The 23,429-nt window shown below is 39.3% G+C and overlaps 1 protein-coding gene across 3 annotated transcripts in view; it reads left to right on the top strand.

The window, feature by feature from the left end:
- The window catches only part of EPSTI1 (epithelial stromal interaction 1), a 103,750-nt gene that overhangs the window by 6,787 nt on the left and 73,534 nt on the right, over window positions 1–23,429 (top strand). For 2 of the 3 annotated variants that reach the window (XM_003805932.6, XM_063595930.1), the window contains exons 2-5: window positions 15,015–15,073; window positions 16,516–16,599; window positions 19,893–19,966; window positions 20,694–20,777. In XM_003805932.6, the coding sequence (XP_003805980.1) occupies window positions 15,015–15,073; window positions 16,516–16,599; window positions 19,893–19,966; window positions 20,694–20,777 (301 nt within the window). The remainder of the gene's footprint in view (window positions 1–15,014; window positions 15,074–16,515; window positions 16,600–19,892; window positions 19,967–20,693; window positions 20,778–23,429) is intronic. The other variant, XM_024927452.4, reaches the window with a different exon arrangement.

The following is a 23,429-nucleotide window of genomic DNA, read 5'->3' as shown; positions in this document are numbered from 1 at the left end:
GATGGTTTTAGTGCTAGCCTATTCCTGGCCCATGTACGACTCCTCTATTAGGCAACTTTTGCTGGAAGACTCCCCATATTCATGTCCAAGATTTTCTCAGAACTGTATAACACTGAGGATCTTGCTACTCAATCCTCTTTCCTTCGGTCCTTTCATAGAATGAAAGTTGTCAGACTCAAAATGAGGTCACTTGTGTCAAACACGTGGAGCTGGGGCCATGAAGGGAAGATTCTCATGCACATATGCCTGATAACAAGAACTCTCACAAAAGGCTCTGCAAAAACTACAACTTTGCACAAAAGCTACAACCTTACACAAAAAATACTTCTGCAAGGACATCTGCCTAGCAACTGTCTGTCCAGCCTTGGACTGATTCTACCCTTGTTGATTCTTGTAGCCAAGGATATTTGTCTCAAACAACTTGTATCACCCTCCTCTCCTCACTTTTCCTTAAAAAACCCTTGTCTTCCTTTGCCTTCTTGAATATACCCACTGTATTCCCATTGCAATGCTCAATCCAGAATAAATATAATTTTCTTTGGGAGGGCCTCTCTCACTGTCTTTTATTTAGGTTTTGGCAATAGTAATCAGACCCAGTCTTGTTCTCAAAGCTTTCCTTGCCTACCCCTGCTCCCCCTTTCATCCTTCACAAGCATTCCCCCTTATCCATCTCTTGCTTGTCTAACCCCAGCTTGGTGTCAGCTTCTGAAGGACTCAAACTAATACAGTCTCTAAAACACCCTACTGCAACCTCAACACTTAGACATCTTATTTATGTCTGTTGTTGGCATGCTCTCTATGCAGATTGGGGAAACCCATTCTTTTTCTCATTTCCTCCTTCAGGGCCCAGAAAAACATTTCCTAATTTCCTTGATCCAACCTCAATGCGTCCCACCAGTTTGTTATGCTTGAGGGAAGGAAATAATCTTTGTAATCCTTCTCTTCATCCCCAAACTCTCAAGGGAGATAAAAGGAGAATAAATCATGGTTTGGTAAGAGCAGGTCATCATGGCCAATCCTGATTTTTCTCTTTTCTCCTTAAAAAGCATTGTTAAATTTTGTAAAGTATTTTGTAATTATAAGATGGAATACAAGGTGGGATATACAATAATAAAGTCACTAAGTTATAGTGTTAAATTTTTATAAATATCACTATTTAGTGTCTATTTTCTGAAATCCTGAAGTATGGTTTCTTATGTCTGAGACAGAACTTAAGTCATTTTGACTCACATTATTTGCATCTGAATAAGCCACATAAAATATTCTGAAATGAAGTACAAGTTTTAACAAACTTATTAGAGCATATTAGAACTGTTTTCACTGTTTCTTCCTCACTGCAATGTTCAAATTTTCAATTTCCTTCTCTATATGATTATGAGAATAAAATTCTGCTTATAGATGCTAAGTGGTCTGAATGCATCAGTCTAGTATTCTTCCCTGGAGATGGAGAATTGGATAATGCTGGAGTTCCTTTTAATGTTATGAAATAATAGTACATTGGAAAAGAGTATCTGTGATTGATTGTAATGAGTAATCTTGATGGCTCAATATAGATGGTTATTCATTAGGGGATTATTTAAGTCAATCTCTAGCATGCAGAAAATTTATAAAGCAACAGATAGTATTTAACTCTTCCTAATGACATGTCTCAATGAGCTAGGTAGATGTCTCTATGATTATCAGATACTAATACTAATACTATTTGACTTATTTTTGAAATGAGAAGCGTAATGAAGCATTGGAATCCTGTTGTAGCATAAAGTAAATTAGTTATGATCTGGAATAATTAAACTGGGTACCCCTGAGAGACTAAAACCAAAATAACAATTAGTAGCCCATGTGTTTTCCATGATTAGCCATGTGCTAGACCTTGTGTTAAGTATGTCAGGTACATTATTGAATATTCTCTTCATGATAAGCCATTTGCTACCTTAAAGATGAGGAAACTGAGTCTTGAAAATAAAATGATTTTCCAAGATCTTATGGCTTTTTGAGTGACAGAACCAGTATTCAAACCTATGTCTATCTACCAAATTTTGGATCTTGAATATTATGTATAGATGGAGGATAGATGAAGGATTGATAATACAGCTAGCTAAGGTCTTATCATTGTTTTTTTTTTGTTTTTTTTTTGAGATGGAGTCTCGCTCTGTTGCCCAGGCTGGAGTACAATGGCATGGTCTCAGCTCACTGCAAACTCCGCCTCCTGGCTTCAAGCGATTCCCCTGCCTCAGCCTCCCGAGTAGCTGGGATTACAGGCGCCCACCACCATGCCTGGCTAATTTTTGTATTTTTAGTAGAGACGTGGTTTCACCATGTTGGCCAGGCTGGTCTTGAACTGCTGACCTCGTGATCCACCTGCCTTGGCCTCCCAAAGTGCTGAGATTATAGGCATGAGCCACTGCGCCCAGCCCTATCATTGTTTTATATTGACATTAAGAAAAGAGAAGTTCTATAGGCTAAAGAGAGTGGTAATATCAAAGCAGTAATGTGACATTTACAGTTGCAGAGAGGGGAAGATTTCTTTCCTTACCTATCCCTAGGTTCATGGCTGATATCCCTATAAAAAAAGACAGATTAACAAAAGAAAAGCATACCCATTCATTTAACATAAGTTTTATAGGACATAGGAGCATCCAAAAATGAAGATTCAAAGAACCAGGGAAAACTGTGTCTTTTTATGCTTAGGTTTGATGAAGAGTGGATAGTGTATAGAAGTATGATTGGTCAAAAAGGAGTATGGTCTAATGACATAAACTGGGGAAGCTTAGCAAGTTCTGTTTGTTCAAATTCTTTGTGTCTCTATGTCTCCATTTCTTTCCTATGGGTTTAGGGAGGAGGGAGGATCCCTCTGAAATGAGGATATTATGACCTACCTTAGAGGAAGGTCAGAGAAATTTTTTATGGCTTGCTTCAGGGGAAAAAGATGGGCGAAGGTCAGAGAGACCTTCCTCCTTTTGCTGTTTTCTCAAATACCAAGGTGCCATATTTTGGGATAACATGTCGTGAACCCCATCATAGCTTTAAAATGATTTGAATAGAGAAGTACTTTGCAGGAGAAAAGTTTCTCTGGTTTCTGCTTTGTTCTGCTGCTTTTCACAAATGACAGGTGAGCTTGGTAGCCTTGTGTTAGTGTTACTGGCAAGGGGTCCTGATCCAGACCCCAAGAGAAGGTTCTTGGATGTCACACAAGAAATAATTCAGGGCAAGTCTATAGAGCAAAGTGAAAGCAAGTTTATTAAGAAAGTAAAGGAATAAAGAGTGACTACTCCATAGGCAGAGCAGCCCCAAGGCTTGCTGGTTGCCCATTTTTATGGTTATTTCTTAATTTTATGCTAAACAAGGGGTGGGTTATTCATGCTTCCCCTCTTTAGACCATCTGGGGTAACTTCCTGATGTTGCCATGGCATTTGTAAACTGTCATGGTGCTAGTGGGAGTGTAGCATTGAGGAAAACCAGAGGTCACGCTCATTGCCATCTTGGTTTTGGTGGGTTTTAGCTGGCTTCTTTACTGAAAACTGTCTTATCAGCAAGGTCTTTAGGACCTGTATCTTGTGCCAACCTCCTATCTCATCCTGTGACTTAGAATGCCTTAACTGGGAATGCAGCCCAGCAGGTTTTAGCCTTATTTTACCCAGCCCCTATTCAAGATGGAATCTCTCGGTTCAAACACCTCTGACATTAGAGCAGTTATCTCACTCTCACTGTGCAACCTCAACAACATAGTAACTTACAGTGATTTTTTTTTTCAGACTTCTGATCATAGCCTACAGTGAGCAATTCATTTGACATCATGACCTAGTACCTGACTGAGTATATATTAGGGTATATATAACTGAAAAAATTTCACAAAACAATTTTCACCTTTATTATATGTGATGTACTCTGACAGTTTCTATTCTTGTGCATTAAAAATAAATCCACTGAATTGATTTCATAACCCATTAGAGGGTTATCTCCTACAGTTTGAAAAGCACAGTTCCATGCATGACAGAAGAGACAGAGTGGATGAAAAGAAAAAAAACATTTTGGTTTGATTAGATCAAATTTACATTCCTGTTTGTGCAGGACGGTAGAAATTATGGTCCTGTTTAGAAGGAATTTCCAACTTTTCTGCACTGGATTCCATTCCTCAGTATGGTATGCATTTGTGGTCTGCCAAGCCTTGGGAAGCAATCATTTTTGTTCAAATACAATATCACCAAAAATGAATGGGAATTGCTAAAAAGTCTTTGGCAGCTGGAACGGTGAAACAATAAATCAACAGGATGATGAAAGCTTGAAAACACATATTACCAACAATAATCAGTAGAACCATAGCAGAAATGAGAAAAAAAGAAACTTAGTTCAATTACACAGTAAGGTTACTTACTTCAAAGTCAGTAGAGTGCTGTAAGGTTATACATATTAAGGTTAATTGCATCTATTCAGAATGTATTTGAATCTGAAACAAAAGCTTAAGAGGAAAGAAAATAATCAAAGGGAGATGACTGCATTTGAAGGGTCTATTCTATATCAGAGAATCGGCTGATGATGGTTCCTTTGTTCTGTAATGTTTGTAATTCCTTGTCCTCCACCCCCTGCAAATATGAAGACTTAAAAGAAAATCCATTAAAGTCCTGTAGAAAAACTGAAGATGTTTACCATCATTAAAACTCAAGGGCTAGTATTGCCCATTGTTTGTTTTACTATGGTACTAGTGAAAGCAGAAACCTATGCTACCTAATCTTGTAAGAAAAGCTGAGCCCCTGCTATAAGAAATCTTTATATTAAATATTTCTCTATTAAAAATCTTCAGAATATGTTTCTCTGATTATAAAAGTAAAGTCATATCTGCTTGTTATAAAAACTCAAACATTTCAAAAATAATACAGAATGTGAAAGTCCCCTGCAATTCTGACCCTTAGAAATAAACACTTCAAAGAGTTTAGTGTAAAGAAATCTCTAAAGTACAGATTGCACTCTTTGACTCTTTATTCCAAGTGGAAAACCTAGGGCCATGATGCCTAATATGGTTTTTCTGTGTCCCCACCCAAATCTCATCTTGAATTGTAGCTCCCATAATCACCATGTATTGTGGGAGGGACCCATGGGAGGTAATTGAATTATGGGGGCTGTTTTTTCCTGTGCTGTTCTCGAAAGTAAGTTTCATGAGATCTGATGGTTTTATAAAGGGCAGTTCCTCTGCACGTGCTCTCTTGCCTGCCACCATGTAAGATGTGCCTTTGCTCCTCCTTTGCCTTCCACCATGATTGTGAGGCCTCCCCAGCCATGTGGAACTGTGAGTCCATTAAACCTCTTTTTCTTTATAAATCACCCAGTCTCAAGTATGTCTTTATTAGCAGCATGAGAATGGACTAATACAATGCCCTTTGATTTCTATTGCCAATAGAAGGTGACAGATACTCTTTTTCTAATCTTTGTTTTAAACTGTGATTACACTCCATCATATAGACGGATCTTGTTTTTCACTTTGGCTTATTATTTAGTTGCACAAGGAAACAACCTTTGTTCTCACAGTGGCATCTTGGATAACATGTCCTATCTAGTATTCTTTCTAAAAATGTTTAACCTAATCGAATCATGAGGAAATAATCTTTTCCTTACATCCAGATTGTGAAGTATTCTATAAGAAAAGTTACCTGAACTCTTCAAATATGTCAGTCATGAAAGAAAGAAAAAAAAAGTCAAGGAAATTGTCTGAGCTCATAGGAGTCTACAAACACATGTCAAACCATAGAAATGTGTAATCTATAATTGGATCTAGAATGAGGTAAAGGTAGGGAAGAATATTAAAATGGAAACAATTTGGAAATTTGAATATAGACTATTAGGCAATATTAATGTTAAATTTCTTGGTGTGATAATGGTATTATATTTAAGTAGGAGACTGTTTTTGTTTTTAGGAGATACATGCTAAAATATTTAGGGATGATGTGTTATGACCCTGCAGCTTATTTTCATATGGTTAAAAGAGAAAAAGCAAATGTGGGAAAACATTAACAATTGGTCAATATAAGTAAACAGTATATGGATATTCATTTTAATAATATATAACTTTGCTTGTTAGGCTTAAATTTTCTTTTCTTTTTTTTTTTTTTTGAGACGGAGTCTCGCTCTGTCGCCCAGGCTGGAGTCCAGCGGCGCGATATCGGCTCACTGCAAGCTCCGCCGCCTTCCGGGTTCACGCCATTCTCCTGCCTCAGCCTCCTGAGTAGCTGGGACTACAGGCACCCGCCACCACGCCCAGCTAATTTTTTTTTGTATTTTTAGTAGAGACGGGGCTTCACCGTGTTAGCCAGGATGGTCTCCATCTCCTGACCTCGTGATCCACCCGCCTTGGTCTCCCAAAGTGCTGGGATTACAGGCATAAGCCACTGTGCCCCACCGGCTTAAAATTTCTTAAAACATTGGGGGAAATACAATTTTAGGTGATATTCTACAGCTCATTGTGCCTGTTGTTATTTTTTTCCTTTTCTTTTTTGGAACCTGGAGAATGTAAAAGAACTTTTCTTATGAAGCTGTATGCTTAAAATTTGTGCCGTTTTCTGTAGGTACGTTATACGTTAATACATAATTTAACGAAAAAAGCCTGGGCTCAGAATCATGCTACCATTTACAGGAGAAAAAATATGTACTAATTTTTAAGATGTATTATTTATAAATACTACTTTGTTTCATGCAGTGGTCCTTATTATTCAAAGGAAAGAATCAGGAACCAGGATACAGTTGTTAAAAGGAAGAGCCAGAAACAGGGATATAAAGAAATAATTAGAAAAAACTTAATGATATATATTTATGAAAGAAGATGCAGCAAAGGGAATCAGTCACAGCATGAAGAAAGGAGATGTCCTAGTGATTCAGGGCTAAGTTGTTACATATAAAATAGATGTCATATATGTTATATATAGTTATTATAATTACATACAATGCAATAGATGTCCCCTTAGTTATCTTAAGTAAGTACCTATGGCTTTGTTTATTTCTCTCCCATAAAATAAGTCTGAAGGTAGGTAGTCTAGGGATGATCTAATACAAATAATGGAAAACTATAATGGAATATTTGTTATTTTCTGGCATTGTTCTCAGAACTGTGAAATGAAAAGAAATCCTGGGGTCCCCAAATCACCAAGCAAAAGGGAAAAGTCAAGCTGGGAACTGCTCAGGGCAAACCTGCCTTGCATTCTATTCAAAGTCAGCCCTCTGCTCACTGAGATAAATGCATATCTGATTGCCTTCTTTGGAAAGGCTAATCAGAAACTCAAAAGAATGCAACTGTTTGTCTCTTATTTATTATGACCTGGAAGCCCCCTCCCCGCTATGCGTTGTCCCACCTTTGCTTCCAGTTGTCCTGCCTTTCTGGGCTAAACCAATGTTCATCTTACATATGTTGTTTGATGTCTCATGTCTTCCTAAAATGTCTAAAACCAAACTGTACTCTGACCACCTAGAGCACATGTCATCAGGGCCTCTTGAAGCTGTGTCATGGGTGCGTCCTCAACCTTGGCAAAATAAACTTTCTTTTTTTTTTTGAGATGGAGTCTCGCTCTGTGGCCCAGGCTGGAGTGCAGTGGTGTGATCTTGGCTCACTGCAAGCTCCGCCTCCCGGGTTCACGCCATTCTCCTGCCTCAGCCTCCCAAGTAGCTGGGACTACAGGTGCCCGCGACCACGCCCGGCTAATTTTTTTTTTGTATTTTTAGTAGTGATGGGGTTTCACCGTGTTAGCCAGGATGGTCTTGATCTCCTGACCTCGTGATCTGCCTGCCACGGCCTCCCAAAGTGCTGGGATTACAGGCATGAGCCACCACACCAGGCCTTTAAACTTTATAAATTAACTGAGGCCTGCCTCAGATATTCGGGGTTCACAGCACTTTATATCCTATGAAGTGGATAGTTATCCCGATTTTACAGGTGAAAAAATAGAAAAACTGAATAATTTGCTCAAAGTTGTACAGATAGGAAATAACAGAATTAGAGTTTGAAGTTGGGCAGTACAGCAACAGATTACCACTGATGTGGTGTTTTCATGGTCACAGAGCACCAGACTGCTTCTGACTTTCTGCTCTGCCATTCCTGATCATGTCTTCCATATTCAGGTTGCCTCATTGACTAAGATGGTTGCTTGAGCACCAGCTACCACATCAACCTTCCAGGAAGAAGGAAAGTAACAAAACAGCTTTTTCTATTTGTCTACCACCATTTAAAGGAGGCTTTCTAGAAATCTCTCTCCATGACTTCCACTTATATCTCAATTTCTCAAACTTAATCACATAATTTTACCTAACTATACAGAAGGTTGGTGGCTGTAGTCTTTTAATTGGGCACATTCTCTGTCTGAATAATATAGAAGTGCTATTAGCAAGGAGGAAGTGAGAGTGAATGTTGGGTAGGGCCTACATCTCTTTTGGTTAAAGAATAAAGGATGTCACACATAAGAGTGGAAATTAATCATATGATTATGTTGTCTCAGATTTTTGAAATGTAAATAGGATATCTAAGGAAGAAAAGTTTAAATGTAGCCCACATTCCTGTTCAGAGTATTGATTTCAGAGGACTGTTAGCGTTTTCTTCTGGATAATGTTCTGCTGAAAGCATTATGCTTTGTACATCCTGTAGGATTATTTATAATAGTGAATAATTGAAACAGTTGCAATAGTTGAGTGGTTATATGATGCACCAATATCATGAAATACTACATAGCCATTGAGAATTAAGCATGTTATATATATAATCAAATTAGGAAAACCACTTATAAATGAAAGCAGGATGTACAGCTGTACTTAAAATATGTTTGCAACTGTGTAATAATATGTATAGAGCATAGATGAAAAGTAAATTCACCCAAATAAAATTGTAATTGTGGTGGTTGAGAGGTGGGATTATGTGTGACTTTTAAATGTTTTTAAAATAGTTTTCTGAATTTTCTTTTACAAGTGTGTTTCTTTCAAAATCAGAAAGAAAACATGAATTTCATTTCTAAGTGTTCTATGTACAGATTTTGGAGTACATCACTATGTCTTGCATTTCTGGTTTTTTCCTTTAAGTTATAGATAACCTTGAGTAAGGCTTGAGACATAAACATAATCCGTTCTAAGTCTATTAATAATAATAATGGGAAGAGAAAATATATAGCACATTTCATAAGTAAGTGGTTTTTCTGCCAATATCAATTTCTTTATCATTAAGCCATTCTTAATAGGAATGTTAATACTAAATATTCTCTTGCTGGAAAAGAGAGTCCCCCTAGGGCCTCGGGTACACTTATGTTTTGTTGGATGTGCCAAGACCACTCTTTAACCTATTTCTTAGAGTTATTTATTTAGCTGGGAACCTTGAGAGATAAGGTTTGTTCTCCCAGGACAAAGACCAGGCTCACTTACTATCTGCTGTAAAAATGGTGTATTCCTGAAGGATTTTATCAGCTGCAATGCAAATACACCATGTGTGCAGCATCCATCCTGTTGCTCCCATCATAAGACTGGAGGCCAGAGAGAATAGATGTAAATAAGCTGGTGCTCATGCTGCCTACTGTGCCATCAGCAATAAAGTCTTTGTCTCTGATCCAGGAATTTCATGTCTTCTGCCAGTGTCTGTGAAACAGTAACAGGCTAACTTATTAGCTTGTAAGTGGAATCCAATCAAATCCCAGACCTGACATCTCTATGTTCTGAAAATATGAATTTCTTACAGTTATTTTTACTGAGGAAGTAGTTACAAGACATTTTGTAAGTATACCTACCAGTTGGTCTCCATCTCAACGATGGTCCCATCATTGGTTTTTGGCCTCTTAAAGATGGTGAGTCTCTACAATATTGTACTTCATATACACTCTTTATATCTTTAGTGTGACTCCTTCTTGCTAAGTTTTTTTTGTGTGGCTTTTACTTATGTGTGTGTGTGTGTTTAAGTGAAGAAATACATCATCTCAGGTCCATTCTGTATGGTTGTGCAGATTGGTGACTACACACACTTGCCCAGTTAAGGTGTGATTTGTGGCTGAGATACATACCAAACCATGTATCTTAGTGTGGGATTACCTCCACCTGAAAGAAGCAGCACTTTTTTTCTAGTTTGCATGAATTTACAATATCTCAGTAAGCCATGGGGATCCTGGGTGTGTATGCCTCTCATTTTCTTAAAGACATCCTATAAACAAAGGCCCCGATGATTTCCTGCTTATTTATCTGTCTTTACCCACTGTGTCTGCATTCAGCCATCTAACAGAGGCAATGAGTTGTACTGATGAAAGAACTAATCAATTACACATCAGCTTCTTGGGTGTGCAGACAGTATCTTAGCCTCTGTAGTTTCTGAGGCCAAAGACAATTCATAAATGTTTCCACACTGGAGATGTGGAATACTTGATCAGGGGTGGTATAATATAGGCGTAGGGGTCAAGGGTAATTCGCTCAGCCTGGTCTTGTCATTTTCTATTATTCTTGGGAATTTGATCTATGTATGAACAAACTTTTGGAAACCTAAATGCCTCAAAAGTTTTGACTCAATGTTGACTGAAAACAGTAAGTTTCAGATTCTTACATTGAAGGTCATGTAACAAAAACCAATATGGAATGTCTTATCTAGAAAGATAAGTATCCAAATGCCTTTGATTATCTCTAAGTCTTTTTTTTTCAATTTATATATACCCAAGGATAAGATTTTCTTGAACTATGAAAACTTCAACTTTTTGCAGGACTGTAGACTTTACATGTCTACTATTCTGCTTGAAATTATGTTTTTCACTTAATTTTCTCTTTCCGAACTTTTGCTCTTAACTGCATTTCTTTTTCAGTCAAACCAGTGTTGCTCCTAATTAGAAATTTAAATTACATCTGGTGCAGTTTGTACACACCAGGGGATATTGTTATGTAATACTTTTAGCCAGCCAAGATATTTTTGATAACTTCAACATAACATTTTTTCAGAGTACTTATTGATAAAAAGTTATAAAAATTGTGCAAGAATGTACACACAAGATGCAGTTGTGTAACTTGAGAGACCTCGCAAAGAAAACTTTTTTTTTTTTTTTTTTGAGACGGAGTCTCGCTCTGTCGCCCAGGCGGGAGTGCAGTGGCGCAATCTCGGCTCACTGCAAGCTCCGCCTCCCTGGTTCACGCCATTCTCCTGCCTCAGCCTCCCAAGTAGCTGGAACTACAGGCGCCCACCACCATGCCCGGCTAATTTTTTTGTATTTTTAGTAGAGACGAGGTTTCACTGTGTTAGCCAGGATGGTCTCAATCTCCTCACCTCGTGATCTGCCCGCCCTGGCCTCCCAAAGTGCTGGGATTACAGGCGTGAGCCACCGCGCCCGGCCAGGAAAACATTTCTTTTCTTTTTCTTTTTTTTTTGGGACAGAGTTTCGCTGTTATCGGCCAGGCTGGAGTGCAGTGGCATGATCGCAGCTCACTGCAACCTCTGCCCCCTGGGATCAAGCGATTCTCCTGCTTCAGCATCCCGAGTAGCTGGGATTACAGGCGTGTGCTATCACACCCGGCTAATTTTTGTATTTTTAGTAGAGACAGGGTTTTACCATGTTGGCCAGGCTGGTCTTGAACTCCTGACCTCAAGTGATCCACCCGCCTCAGCTTCCCAAAGTGCTGAGATTACAGGCATGAGCCACCGCGCTTGGCCAAACATTTCTTGAATATCTTTTTATTTTATGTTTCTTATGGTGCAGAAAAACATTTTATCTTGTCTGTTCTTTCATATATTCTCCCTCAGTATATCTCATGGATGTGCACTGTTGGAAAGTGAAAATAATCTTACAAATTGAGATCTTTCATTAAATTTCAATGAGGTAATTAAGGAGACTCATTTTCAAATATATATATTTATTTCAGTGGCTTGAATGTTGCTTAATCAGGAAATGACAAGAATGCGAAATGCTGGTTGTTGGGCTTGTCTAGATTAGCAACTTTGAGAGTCAGGCTGTTGGAAGAGATAGCACATAAGTTAAAACAGCAAAGGCCTTTGCTGTGGGTAGAAACTAATTGGCTGAAAACATTAATAAATTATACTTGCTATTCATGTCAAGAGAAAACTAAGAAAGAAGGGACGAATATTTTTATCTACTAAGGCATTACACTCTGACACATGATATTAAAAAATAAAAAGCATATCCTTTGACTTAAGCTCTTCTTCCTATATTAAGAAATAGAAATAGAAGCTAAGTTCCTTACCATTTACTTGGCAATGCTTTCTTGGGACTATTATAACATGTTTCAGATTTGGCATTTTCAGTCAATAAAATATTGCTAAGAAGGTTGCTGAGAAATTCACATAAAATTTACATAAAATGTTTATTACTGGGACCACTGCCTGGGTTTATGCTAAAATGCTTTCAGTAAAAACGTTCTAAATTCAGAGCTAATTCTTTCCCTTTATTTTATGTTTCTCTATTAGGTACCTGTAAGCTACACACATTGGCCATAGATTGACTGAAGTCCTATTCTTAAGACGGAAGATTCTAGTATGATATCGGACTTAAAAACTTAACCAGATTAGATATTGTAGAATACAATCTTTTACAAATGAATTGATTTTTCTCTCCAAACCTTTTGCAAAATTTCCGTAAGAGAGACTCATGGACTTGGAAAATTCTCTGTGAAGCTGCTTTTGGCAAAGTCCTGGCAAAGAAACACTTTTGCTATTTCAGATCCTATTCTTTAAGCCTCAACTTACTATTCTTATTTCGTGCTATTCAGTTTTTTACTCTTCTGAGGTGTCTATGAATCTCCACTGTTTTGGATCTCTGAGTACTTACATCATTCCCACTTTAAGACTTGTTTGGATATTCTTTTTTAATTTATTTTTTATTTATTTATTTTTGTTTTTTCCCCCATCCAGAACTCATGTTGAGTGGTTGGATATTCTCGTGGGGTGCTTTTGTGGTTTCTTGACTTGTTCCTAACTAAAGTGTAAGTTCTGTTAAAGTGATTAGTATCCCTGTTCTGGAATCTCCCCTCACTCTCTACAAGCCCCTAATACAATAAATCCATAATAAGTGCCCAGTTAAGTAGGTTGCATTGTTTGGAAGTCTATCAAGGGACTAAAGTTAAAGGACGGTCATATTTTATGCTTTGCACATTGAGTTGAAAAGTTAGCTGCAGACAGAAAACTGATCTAAGTAAAAAGTCTTAGACTGGAGTCTCATCACTGTTGCTCAATTGACCTGGTGATCTTTGGCCTGAGATTCAACCTCTGTGTCTTTACCAGTGATTTATGAATACCTAAGTTTTCTTTTATCCCAAATGTTCTAAGATAGCTTGATTGCTCTATAGTAGTGGTTTTCCAAGTGTGGTACCTAGATCAAGAACAGCATCATCTTGGAACTTGTTAAAAATGTAAGTTATTTGACCCAATCGCAGGCTACTGAATTAGAAACTCTCAAGCTCGCGGACAAGCCCTCCTGGTGATTATGATGCATGATAAAGGCTGAGAACTACTGATCTGGAGTATAGTCAAATTTGTGGTATAGAGAGAAGCTCTATACCACAATGTTAGCAGACATTGAAGATTGTGTAGCAATTTCATGATTGGCATTTACGTCTCGTATCTCATGTTTCAGCTTTCAGTCTCTGTAGCATGGCTCACCATTGCATCATATTCAAGTTTCCAGGGACTACCCACGGGATTGCAGCTTCCAAGCTCCTAAAAAGTACTGGCAATTCAGAAGTGAAAAATGTTTCTCAGGGTGTACAAAGAATGTGCAATGGACAAGGGATTAATTTCCAGTGGCAGTCTCCTAATTTTGTATTCATAACGTTGTATGCATGCTAGGCTACACATGCAACGTCTGCTGATATACATTAAGTAATTGGGCATCCAGCAGCCCCATTTGCATGCAAAGGCTGTTGCACACCTCACATTTACAAGTCTAAAATTAAAGCCCAGTTTGAAGCTGGCTGAAGGCTAGCTGCTAGAAAAATAATGAGATAAGGAAGGAAATGGCTTCTGTTGATCAGTGCTTTTGGCCTCTACAGTTCAATCTTTGCTAATTTGCCCTTTGAAATTGTGTATTCAGGTAGAAGAGAGAGACTTCCAAGAGTATCTGGGTGGGGTTTTTTCCCCCCCTCTTAAATCCTACAGTTATAAGCTGGTTGTGTTTATCCACAGCATTTCTCTTAAAACTGTACCTACATGTATGCTGCAGTCTGTTGCTGTGCTATATTTTTGCTTAATGGAGTATTCAGGTTCTTGTGGGATCACATGCATCATCTCAAAAAACAGCCACCCCCACACAGACTCACAGGCTGGGTCTGTAGCATCATTTTGTTTTAATTCAGCCCACATTTATCAAGCAGCCAATGTCTTTGTGCCAGACACTGTGCCAGGGGCTTGGAATACACATCAATCAAGCACACTCTCTGCCCTCAAAAGCTCACAATATTTTAACAGCTTCCTAGTGTCACAGAGGTGAATATTTTTCTTAAAAAGTCTTCCCTGATCTGCCTGGTTGAAATGACTCCTTGCTTCTCCGAGCCCCTGATTATGCTCAACCTGTGTCCCTAGGAGAAGAAGAGACCAGTGGACATAGGCCTAGAAAAGACAAAGCCTAAAAGCCAGTTAGTTACTCAGATCATCAAGAGGAGGTGGCTGCATTGCAAATGGCCTCTAGGATCAGTCTGTGGGAACAAAAAATGTACCAATGTTTCCTGTACTCCGGTGTGGTCACACAGAAGAGAATGCCAATCTAAAGCAATCTTAAAGGAATTTACTCACAAGCACCACCTAGAGGAACGGTGGAGCCCTACAAGGACAGTACACCAACTAGTCACTTGTCACTCATCGAATGCTTTATATTTTCATATTTGGCCATGTCCTTTGTTTTACTTTGACATCAAGATTGTGAGGTCCCAGAGAACAGATCAGGGTCTTAAGAAGATTATCTTTCATAGTGCCTATTTGATGGTAATGATCATAAATACAGTATAATAGAAGGAAAAATATCTGGTGGCTTATATGCATTGGTAGTTTCTCATGGTAATAAGCATTTTTTTTCTCTTCCTTTTAGCACAAGTGCATATACCTTGATAGCACCAAATATAAACCGGAGAAATGAGATACAAAGAAGTATGTATAGTCCTTCATTTAACATTCAGAATGCTTCTCTCTTTTTACAATTGGTTTGTTTTGGTGTGAAGTATTTTTATTTTCTCATTTATATAGACTCACCAAATCTCATCAAGGTTTTTTGTTTTTTTTTTTAAACATTAGTTTTGATTATACCTTTAAAAATATTCTACTATTAACACTTCTAAGTTTTTTTCTCTACATTAGTAACAGAACTCATGACATGATGGTAGATCCTGGATTTCTGTTGGCTTGAACAACTTTACACTTATTGCCAATAAACCTCCTTGAGGGTAGGGACCACATCTTACTCGTTTTTGTGCTCTCTGTACTTAATGTGTACATAACATGTTTAATTGATGTACAGTAAATATAAATGCTGCCATTTAAAGTTATAGCATTATCCTTTAGAGGTGGAAGAGAACTAAAGTTCATTTAGTTCACAAAGAAATTGTAGGCTTGCTCAAGTCCAGCTGTGGGGCTATGCTGAAATTCGATGGTCTCCTTTATTAGATGATTGGTAGGAAATTTAACTTCATGACTAATGATGGACAGAAAGGCACAAAAGGGAAAAAGCTCTCTAAAGAGTCTCCACCGGACATGTAGCCCCGGGTGGGACAGCGGGTCAGTGCAGAATATGACAATCACAGCCATGCAGGGACTATGGGAACTGCCAGCAGTTCCGGTATTACAAGCTTTTGACTTAAATACTTAATAGGAGATTAAGTCTCAATGTGGTCTGGATTTCGAAATGTTTCAGAATTTGTTTTTCTAGTAATGGACATTTGAAACAGGTCTCATGAGGAGATAAGGGGAGGCGCTGGAGTGACAGAACTAGTTTCTCTCTGGCGCCCCCTGCTGTCGTGCAGAGTGAACATTTAGGAAATGAGCCCTGCTCCCCAGGAAGCCGACTCTGCACAGTGGTCTGGAGTGCCTGAAACCAGAGCAAGGGTCTCCACCTGTGGCACCGAGCCCTCATTCTCTAGAGTCGCAGTAAGCTTGGGAGCATTGAAGATAAAACGAGTATGGGCATCAGAATTTTCTGGGGATATGTTTACCTATGTGTGGAAAGTTCTTATTGACGTGAAAATATTCTAGTTTTGCACACATTTTCTATAGGTAACTTTAAAAATTAACTTGATATAGAGTTTTAAAAATGCCAGAATGGTAGGAAAATCTATACTTCTTTTAGTAGGAGCCCAGGTGGTTTTTCAAATTCGAACCCTCTGTGCTGACTCTTGGTGAGAATGTGCCACAGGGCCAGGCCCAGGGTGACCTGTACGGGTCAGGGCTGAATATTGTGTTTCTAACCTGGAAGCCTTGTTCACTCATGCTCACATGTAGTTAATTGCCTTCTAATAGTTGTTTCTTATGCTTTGAAGGGACTGGTTTTCTTTTAGAAGTCTAATAATTGACGATTTGATATTTCTCGCCTGGCTTAGTTGCGGAGCAGGAGCTGGCCAACCTGGAGAAGTGGAAGGAGCAGAACAGAGCTAAACCGGTTCACCTGGTGCCCAGACGGCTAGGTAAGCAAGCACAGCCGCTGCCGGAATGAGGGAGGGCGGGGCCACCTATGGATCCTGTAAGCAGCTTGCATATGTCTGTCTGTGAATGTCCATTGTAGTTTGTTTGGTCATTGTGCTGCTTGGGTGGAATGCATTTAGTGTGTGTGTGTGTGTATGTATATATATATATTTTTTCTGATTTTCTGCAAGTAGCAAACCTGTAATGCCAGAGTTCTGTGGGAACACAGTGATGGCTTAATTGCCAAATAATTTAGAGCCTCTTAGATGATTGACTCTGAAAAAGCTTACCTGGGGCGCTGCATATGCCCTGTCATAGCACTAGTCAGGATGGGAGTAAATGCTGGCACAAGCATATTAATCATGGCAGTTAAATGTTAATCTGAAGAAAAGGAGTGGAGAGTCAGTTCCAAGAGGGAGATGAGAGTGAGCTGGAAACCCGGTGGTGGGTATAAGAGAAACATCACCTGTGTTTTTATTCTACAGCTAGAGACCTCTGGGCCTCTGGAGCAGGTGCTGCCAGTGTGATGAATTGTCTGGGCCGCCTTTGCCGGTGTTTGAATCATTCAGAGGGGATGCCACCTAATGGGAATCATTCACATCTTTTCTTTGCTTTTTCTCTTCTATCAGCAGCCGAAAATTTAAAGGGTTGGACACACAGTGTCCACAGATTTAGTTAATACAAGCATGTCTTGTGTCAGGGGCCACTTACGGTTGTGACAGTTTTAGAGAAGTTCCCTCCCCACACCCTGCCCCCCCCCCACCAAGAACATAGGTAAAAATAATCTAATTTGGAAATTATTTAATGAGAGGAAGTAATAGTAATATTATCATCATCCCACTGTATTTCGTGAAAAGGGCTAATCTCAAGTGCCTCCTTTGTGCAAATGAGCCAGACTCGAAGGGTACAATCAGAAAACAGCTTTAATCTTTCCTAGCTTGGCCCCTGAGATTGGCTATGTGAGACCAGTCTTTCTCAGGCTTTTTGGATGATGTGAGAAATTAAAGCTTTTTGGTCTCTCTCAAACAGTAGAGTGACCTAGCTAATCCTAGGCCTAAAACAGTCTCATTTCAGTAATTAATGTTCAGTCTTAGGTACTGATCAAAATTCTGTTACTAATGGAGATGAGAGCTTCTCCCCTGCTCTAACCCAGGCCTGTTTCAGGTAGGAATCCAGCAAGTAGAACAGGGTGTGGCTGGACTTTTCTCTATTCACGGCTCTGTTCCCAGATTCTGACCTTTCTAGGATTGAAGGGGGAAGTGGAGGGAGATAAGAGAGGTCGGGGTTCGTAATGCAGTGATCCTTGTTTCTTTGAGCCTAGGTTTACACTGACTGCTCGTTCTTCTTCCTGGGAATCTTCGAGTTTTTCAGCATCCCCCACTCTCTGCCACCCATCTCCCACCTGGATTTCCCTGATACAGACGATTTCCTCTCCTGTCGGCAGGGCTTGGCCTCACTGTTGGCTCTTGGTAGACTCCTTTTAGGGTTCCATTGTTCTTGACATGGCCCTCATAGGCAAGTCCCTTTAGATGGCTTTAGGTTGGCATTCTCTTTCATGAGAATCACATTAAAAGTACAGGAAATACTTGTGCATTATTTCTTTTCATAAACTGTGAATGTGGGCCATTTGTAATGTAGCTACCTCTTCTTGAGGACTCATCTCAGTGGCCAATGGACAACAGCCTTATACCTTTAGGCTCTAACTGTTCTAGGCATGAATCCAATAAGACCCTCAGACTCTTAAAAATGCAGGTTGAGGTCTCCAGCTGATTTTCATTAAACTTCTCCTGCTCATCTGGTGTGAAGATTTCTCCTTCCTCAAAACACAGAAGACATAGAATTCAGAATGACATCTTTCCTCAGATTTCTGCCTCCCTTTGACCTAACCAACCTCTTTTATAGGCTGAAGTTAGTTAAGGTTCCCCAAGGTAGGTTTCAGTTACCTCCTTGCAGATCCTGCTTTGAGGGGCCATTACCTCCCTTTGGAATTTGAAGTGCTCGACATCTGTTGTCTTGAAGCCTTAGCAGAAAATGAGCAGGATTCTCATTTTGACTTCCTGTTATATGCATTATCTAGGGTTAGTCAGGTATGTGTGTGTGGGAGGGACTTGGGGGTAGAAAAGAAAATTATAGAATGTATTAAACTTTGAGATGAGTTTTGAACAAAACTTGTAAATGCTTAGACATCTGGCTCTCTCCATTTCTTCTAATTTTCAACTCCTCCTCTATTTCTCTACCCCTTACAATATTGGAATGGTTGCAGGAGATACTACAAGTTGCTGTAACATTAGAGAAAAGTGTCAACATTCCTTACTGTTTTGAAAGAAACATCCCCCATCCCCCACAATAGCAGTCAAAGGGCCAACACCAAACAGGCCTTATATATCTTTCAGATCTCAGAAGAAAAGTCCCTATGGTATCTTTCTCAGTTCAATTATAAGATTTATAGTGAACACAAATTGTTTTAATGCATCTTCTGTGAGAGTGAATCTTTCAGAGAGCTGACACTTTTAGTGACCAAAGCACCAGAGAATTATTTCAAAGGAATCTTTATAATACGCACACCAAGCTTGCATAAACACTGAGAATTCCCTAAATGGCAATTCTTAGATGATTGTCAAGCTGCCAGGATTTCTGGCCCCAAATTCTTTTAGGTTTAAGAGAGAGCAAGTAAATAATCTAACATCCATGTTTTTATTTTGACTATATAAGGAAAGAACAATAAATAGTATGGATTGATGATCAGTTACTAACTAGAATATTCCCATTGTATTTTTAGAAACTGGGTTATAAAGACTACATGCTTGTCTAGTGGCAAGACCTCTGAGAGCCTCCTGAGCCTTGCTGCTTGAATATAAGGCAATAGAGTTAGAAGAAGAAAAGCAATAGAAGCACCTTTGATCACCATCTTTACTAGGTTCGGGCATGGTCATATTCAAGCAGGAGGAATATTCTACAATTTCCAAGACAGGCACTATTTCTTCTGTTTAGCACAGACCTTTAGGTATGATTTCAATCCAAGTGAAAACTTTAATACCTACATGATTGAAAAACCTTAGTAAAAGTGCTCTTTTGTTTTAAAAATATGGTCTCCTCTTTCTATCCAGCTCTTTCTTCTAAGTGATTCCCCTTCTTTAAGGTCTTCTTGGAAAACTGGTTATGTTCTTACTTGCAAGAGCATGAGAATGTTAAGGGAACTCATGTTATAGATTTATTATGTATTAATTAGTCCTCGATGGCTGACATTTCAGCTTAATATTTATGTTTCACCTTCATGGATTTTTTTTTTCCTAAGGTGGAAGCCAGTCAGAAACTGAAGTCAGACAGAAACAACAACTCCAGCTGATGCAATCTAAATATCAGCAAAAGGTCAGAATTCATCTCTTTTAGTTGAATTTTGGTAAGGAATATGAGTACCAGCTCTTTCAAGTAACCGTGAAATAACACAGTAACTTTACCAAAAGTATAAAACCTTCCAACCAGTTGCAAAAGGCAGCTTTCAAAATCAAAGCTCTCAGGAAGTGAGAAGTGAAGAGATGGATACCTTCAATTCTTACCTAAGCCCTTTATCACTCAACATGACCCTTGATTAAGGGAATTATTTTTTTCATTTAAGTTAACTATGTTTAACTATAGTTTAAAGTCTATAACATTTGGAATGTTTTGGTTCTAAGAATATGGATTTGTTTACTGCATGCCAGTCATGGAAGTAGTACAAAAAATATTTAAGATTCCCAGCGATTTTTACAATGAACACTGAGTTTTGTAATCAGGAAAAATTATTTTCCCTTTTCCCTCCCCAGTACACACACACACCACACACACATACACACAGAGAGAGACAGAGATAGACAAAGACAGAGACATTGAAAAAGAGACAGATCAAGGAAGAAACACAAAGACAGAAATTTCACGGGCAGAAGATGTAGCCCGGCCATTCTCTGTGATCTAAGTAGCTTGAAGTAACAACCTATAATCATGGTGAGGTATAGCACAAACAATACTGTAATTTGCCTTTCATCATAATTTTGTGTTCCAGAGTTCAGACTGAAAAATGGTAACTGTTTTTGTTCTCTGTAATTTCAATACAATTTAGCTAAAAAGAGAAGAATCTGTAAGAATCAAGAAGGAAGCTGAAGAAGCTGAACTCCAAAAAATGAAGGCAATTCAGAGAGAGAAGGTAAGGAGGAGGAGGATTAGTTCACATTTGCTGATCAACAATTATAGTTTCGTTGTAGAAGATTTTTATTATAGTAACTTTAAAAATTTATCCATCTTTCTCTCTCTCTCTCTTTCTATTCCCCACTCTTCTTTTCCTCATCCAATTTTTTTCCTTCCATTTTATCCTTCAAAGGAAGATGCATGCTTAGGTCTTGTGATTTTAGAGGAGGCACTGCCTTTACGGAGCATAGCCTGTATTTCAGGTAGAACAAAGACAATTGTTAAGTCATCACCAGGAACAGGGTGAAGAGGCTTGCAGACCCTTAATAATTATTGTATTGCAACCTCTTGTCCTAAAGATCATTTATTCGTTGTCATTTAATACCCATAATTGGCTGGCGTGTGGGTCATTTACAGCTAATTTCTTCATGGGTCAATAATGTACGCTATTCATAAATGTTTGTGGTTGAAACTGTTTCCTTTCTTTTTTTTTTCTGAGACAGGGTCTCACTCTGTTGCACAGGCTGGAGTGCAGTGGTGTGATCACAGCTCACTGCAGCCTCAGTCTCCTGGGGTCAGGCAATCCTCCCACCTCAGCCTCCTGAGTAGCTGGGACTACAGGTTAACACCACTATAGCTATTTTTTTTTTTTTTTTTGTATTTTTTGTAGAGACAGGGAGGGTTTCACCATGTTGCCAAGGCTGGTCTCGAACTCTTGGGCTCAAGGGATCCACCTGCCTTGGCCTCCCAAAGTGCTGGGATTACAGGAATGAGCCACCATGCCTGGCCTAAACTGTTTAAACATTGTCTAAAAGTAGTGTTTTTCCCTTTCCTAATATGATAACTGTAATTCTGTTGGCATAAATTTGCCAGGATGTGAGAGATGGGGAGAGAGAGTTGACCTGTAGACCGTTCCCATTGAAAATATGGCCCTTGAACAAGCACCATTGGCATCATCTGGGAGTTTGTTAGAAGAGCAGAATCTTGAGCCCTACCTCAGACCTACTGAATCAGAATCTGCATTTTAACAAGCTCCCCAGGTAATTCCTGTGCACATAAAAGCTCGAGGAGCATTAATTTAAATGACCTTGCAAAAGAAGGGGTGACCCATCCTTGTTCTTCCACAGATGTGATTTCTCTGGCTGATTGGCCTGCACCGTCACCATGATCCTAGCCTTCCCTGTTGTAGATAAATCTGTAGCTTTTCATGTTAAATGTGAGCCTAGTTAGTAGCTTGTGTCAGATAAGAAAAATGAACATTAGCCATCTAGAAATGACATATTTCACATTGCCAGTGTGGAAATGGCCGAGGGAAGTGATAATGGCTGTGCTTATGGAGCACTTATATTTTAAAATGCACAGCAAACACACACATGGACATCAGCCTGCAAACACGCTGCCCTCCTCCCCAGGCAAATGGCTGCTGCCCAGTAAACTCTGAGCCAAGTAGAATCCAAGCAGCCTATTGCCACCCAAGAGCCTCTAGCCTTGTCTCTGGTCTTCCCCCACTGGCTGCTGGTCCCCTTCTGCCCTTCATTTCCTTCTCTCCCAAAAGAAGTCAGGGGACACTGGGTCTTATTCTGATTGGTCGTCATCTCTGTGTGCAGCATTTAGTGAGGGAAGAGTAGACTGGATTCCTTGCCAGCATTTGTGCATGTTCTTTGATCCTTAATAGACAGAAAGGTGTGAAAGTCAACCAGCTCTTTAGTATCCAGTCATGTCAGTGGGGCCCAGGAAGAGTTAATCCTATGGGTACAAAGGGAAATTTGGAGACAGCACTGGTATACTTGAGTTGTATTCAGTTCAGGAATGTAACTTGCATTCCCTAGACTAGAGTCTGTCACAGTATATATACTTCAGTGATGTTCTGTAGCTTCCTTGTACTGCCTTGTACTGTGAGAATTGTCACATTTTCAGGATTTTTTTGAGCTACTTGGCTTCATCATTGTCAGTTTGAAACCAACTGTGGTGGAAAATATTTACGATGTGGAAATCAGTGAATGCTACAGATTAATTTCCCCTCCTCCTCCTACCTGCTAGACCTGATTAAATGTTGACCAGCACACCACTGCTTAGCACTGAATGAAAAAGGTATTTTCTTACCCTCCCCTACCACCCACGTTCTAAAGCCAAACCTCAGAGGGCTAGGGAGAGCAAAGATTTGGGGAAATAGCTGGCCTATTGTGTGTATGATATTTATTGATTTAAAAATAGATTATAATTCATGTAGTGGGCAGAATAATGCTCCACCCCAAGATGTCCACGTTTTATCCCTGAACCTAGGAACATGTTTCCTTACATGGGTAAGGGGATTAAGGTCACAGGTGGAATTAGGGTTGCTAATCAACTGACCTTGAAATAGCGTATCCTGCAATATCCAGGTGCCCAATATAATCACAGCGGTCCTTAAAATTGGGAGAGGGAGATAGAGAACGAAGAGATGATACCAGGAGAAAGACTCAGCCCACCACTGCTGGCTTTGAAGATGTAGGAAGGGGCCATTAGCCCAGGAATGTGGGTAGCCTCTAGAAGCTGGAAAAGACCAGGAAACTGATTATTTTCCTTCGAGCCTCCAGAAGGAACACAGCCTTTCTGGCACCTTGATTTTAGCCCATTGAGACCCATTTTGTACTTCTGACCTCCAGAGCTGTAAGATAATAAATTTGTATTG

Source organism: Pan paniscus, chromosome 14 (assembly GCF_029289425.2).
Source record: "Pan paniscus chromosome 14, NHGRI_mPanPan1-v2.0_pri, whole genome shotgun sequence".
NCBI classification, from domain to species: Eukaryota; Metazoa; Chordata; class Mammalia; order Primates; family Hominidae; genus Pan; species Pan paniscus.
The sequence above is the reverse complement of the archived record's forward strand: the minus strand, read 5'-3'. Positions and strand labels throughout refer to the sequence as shown.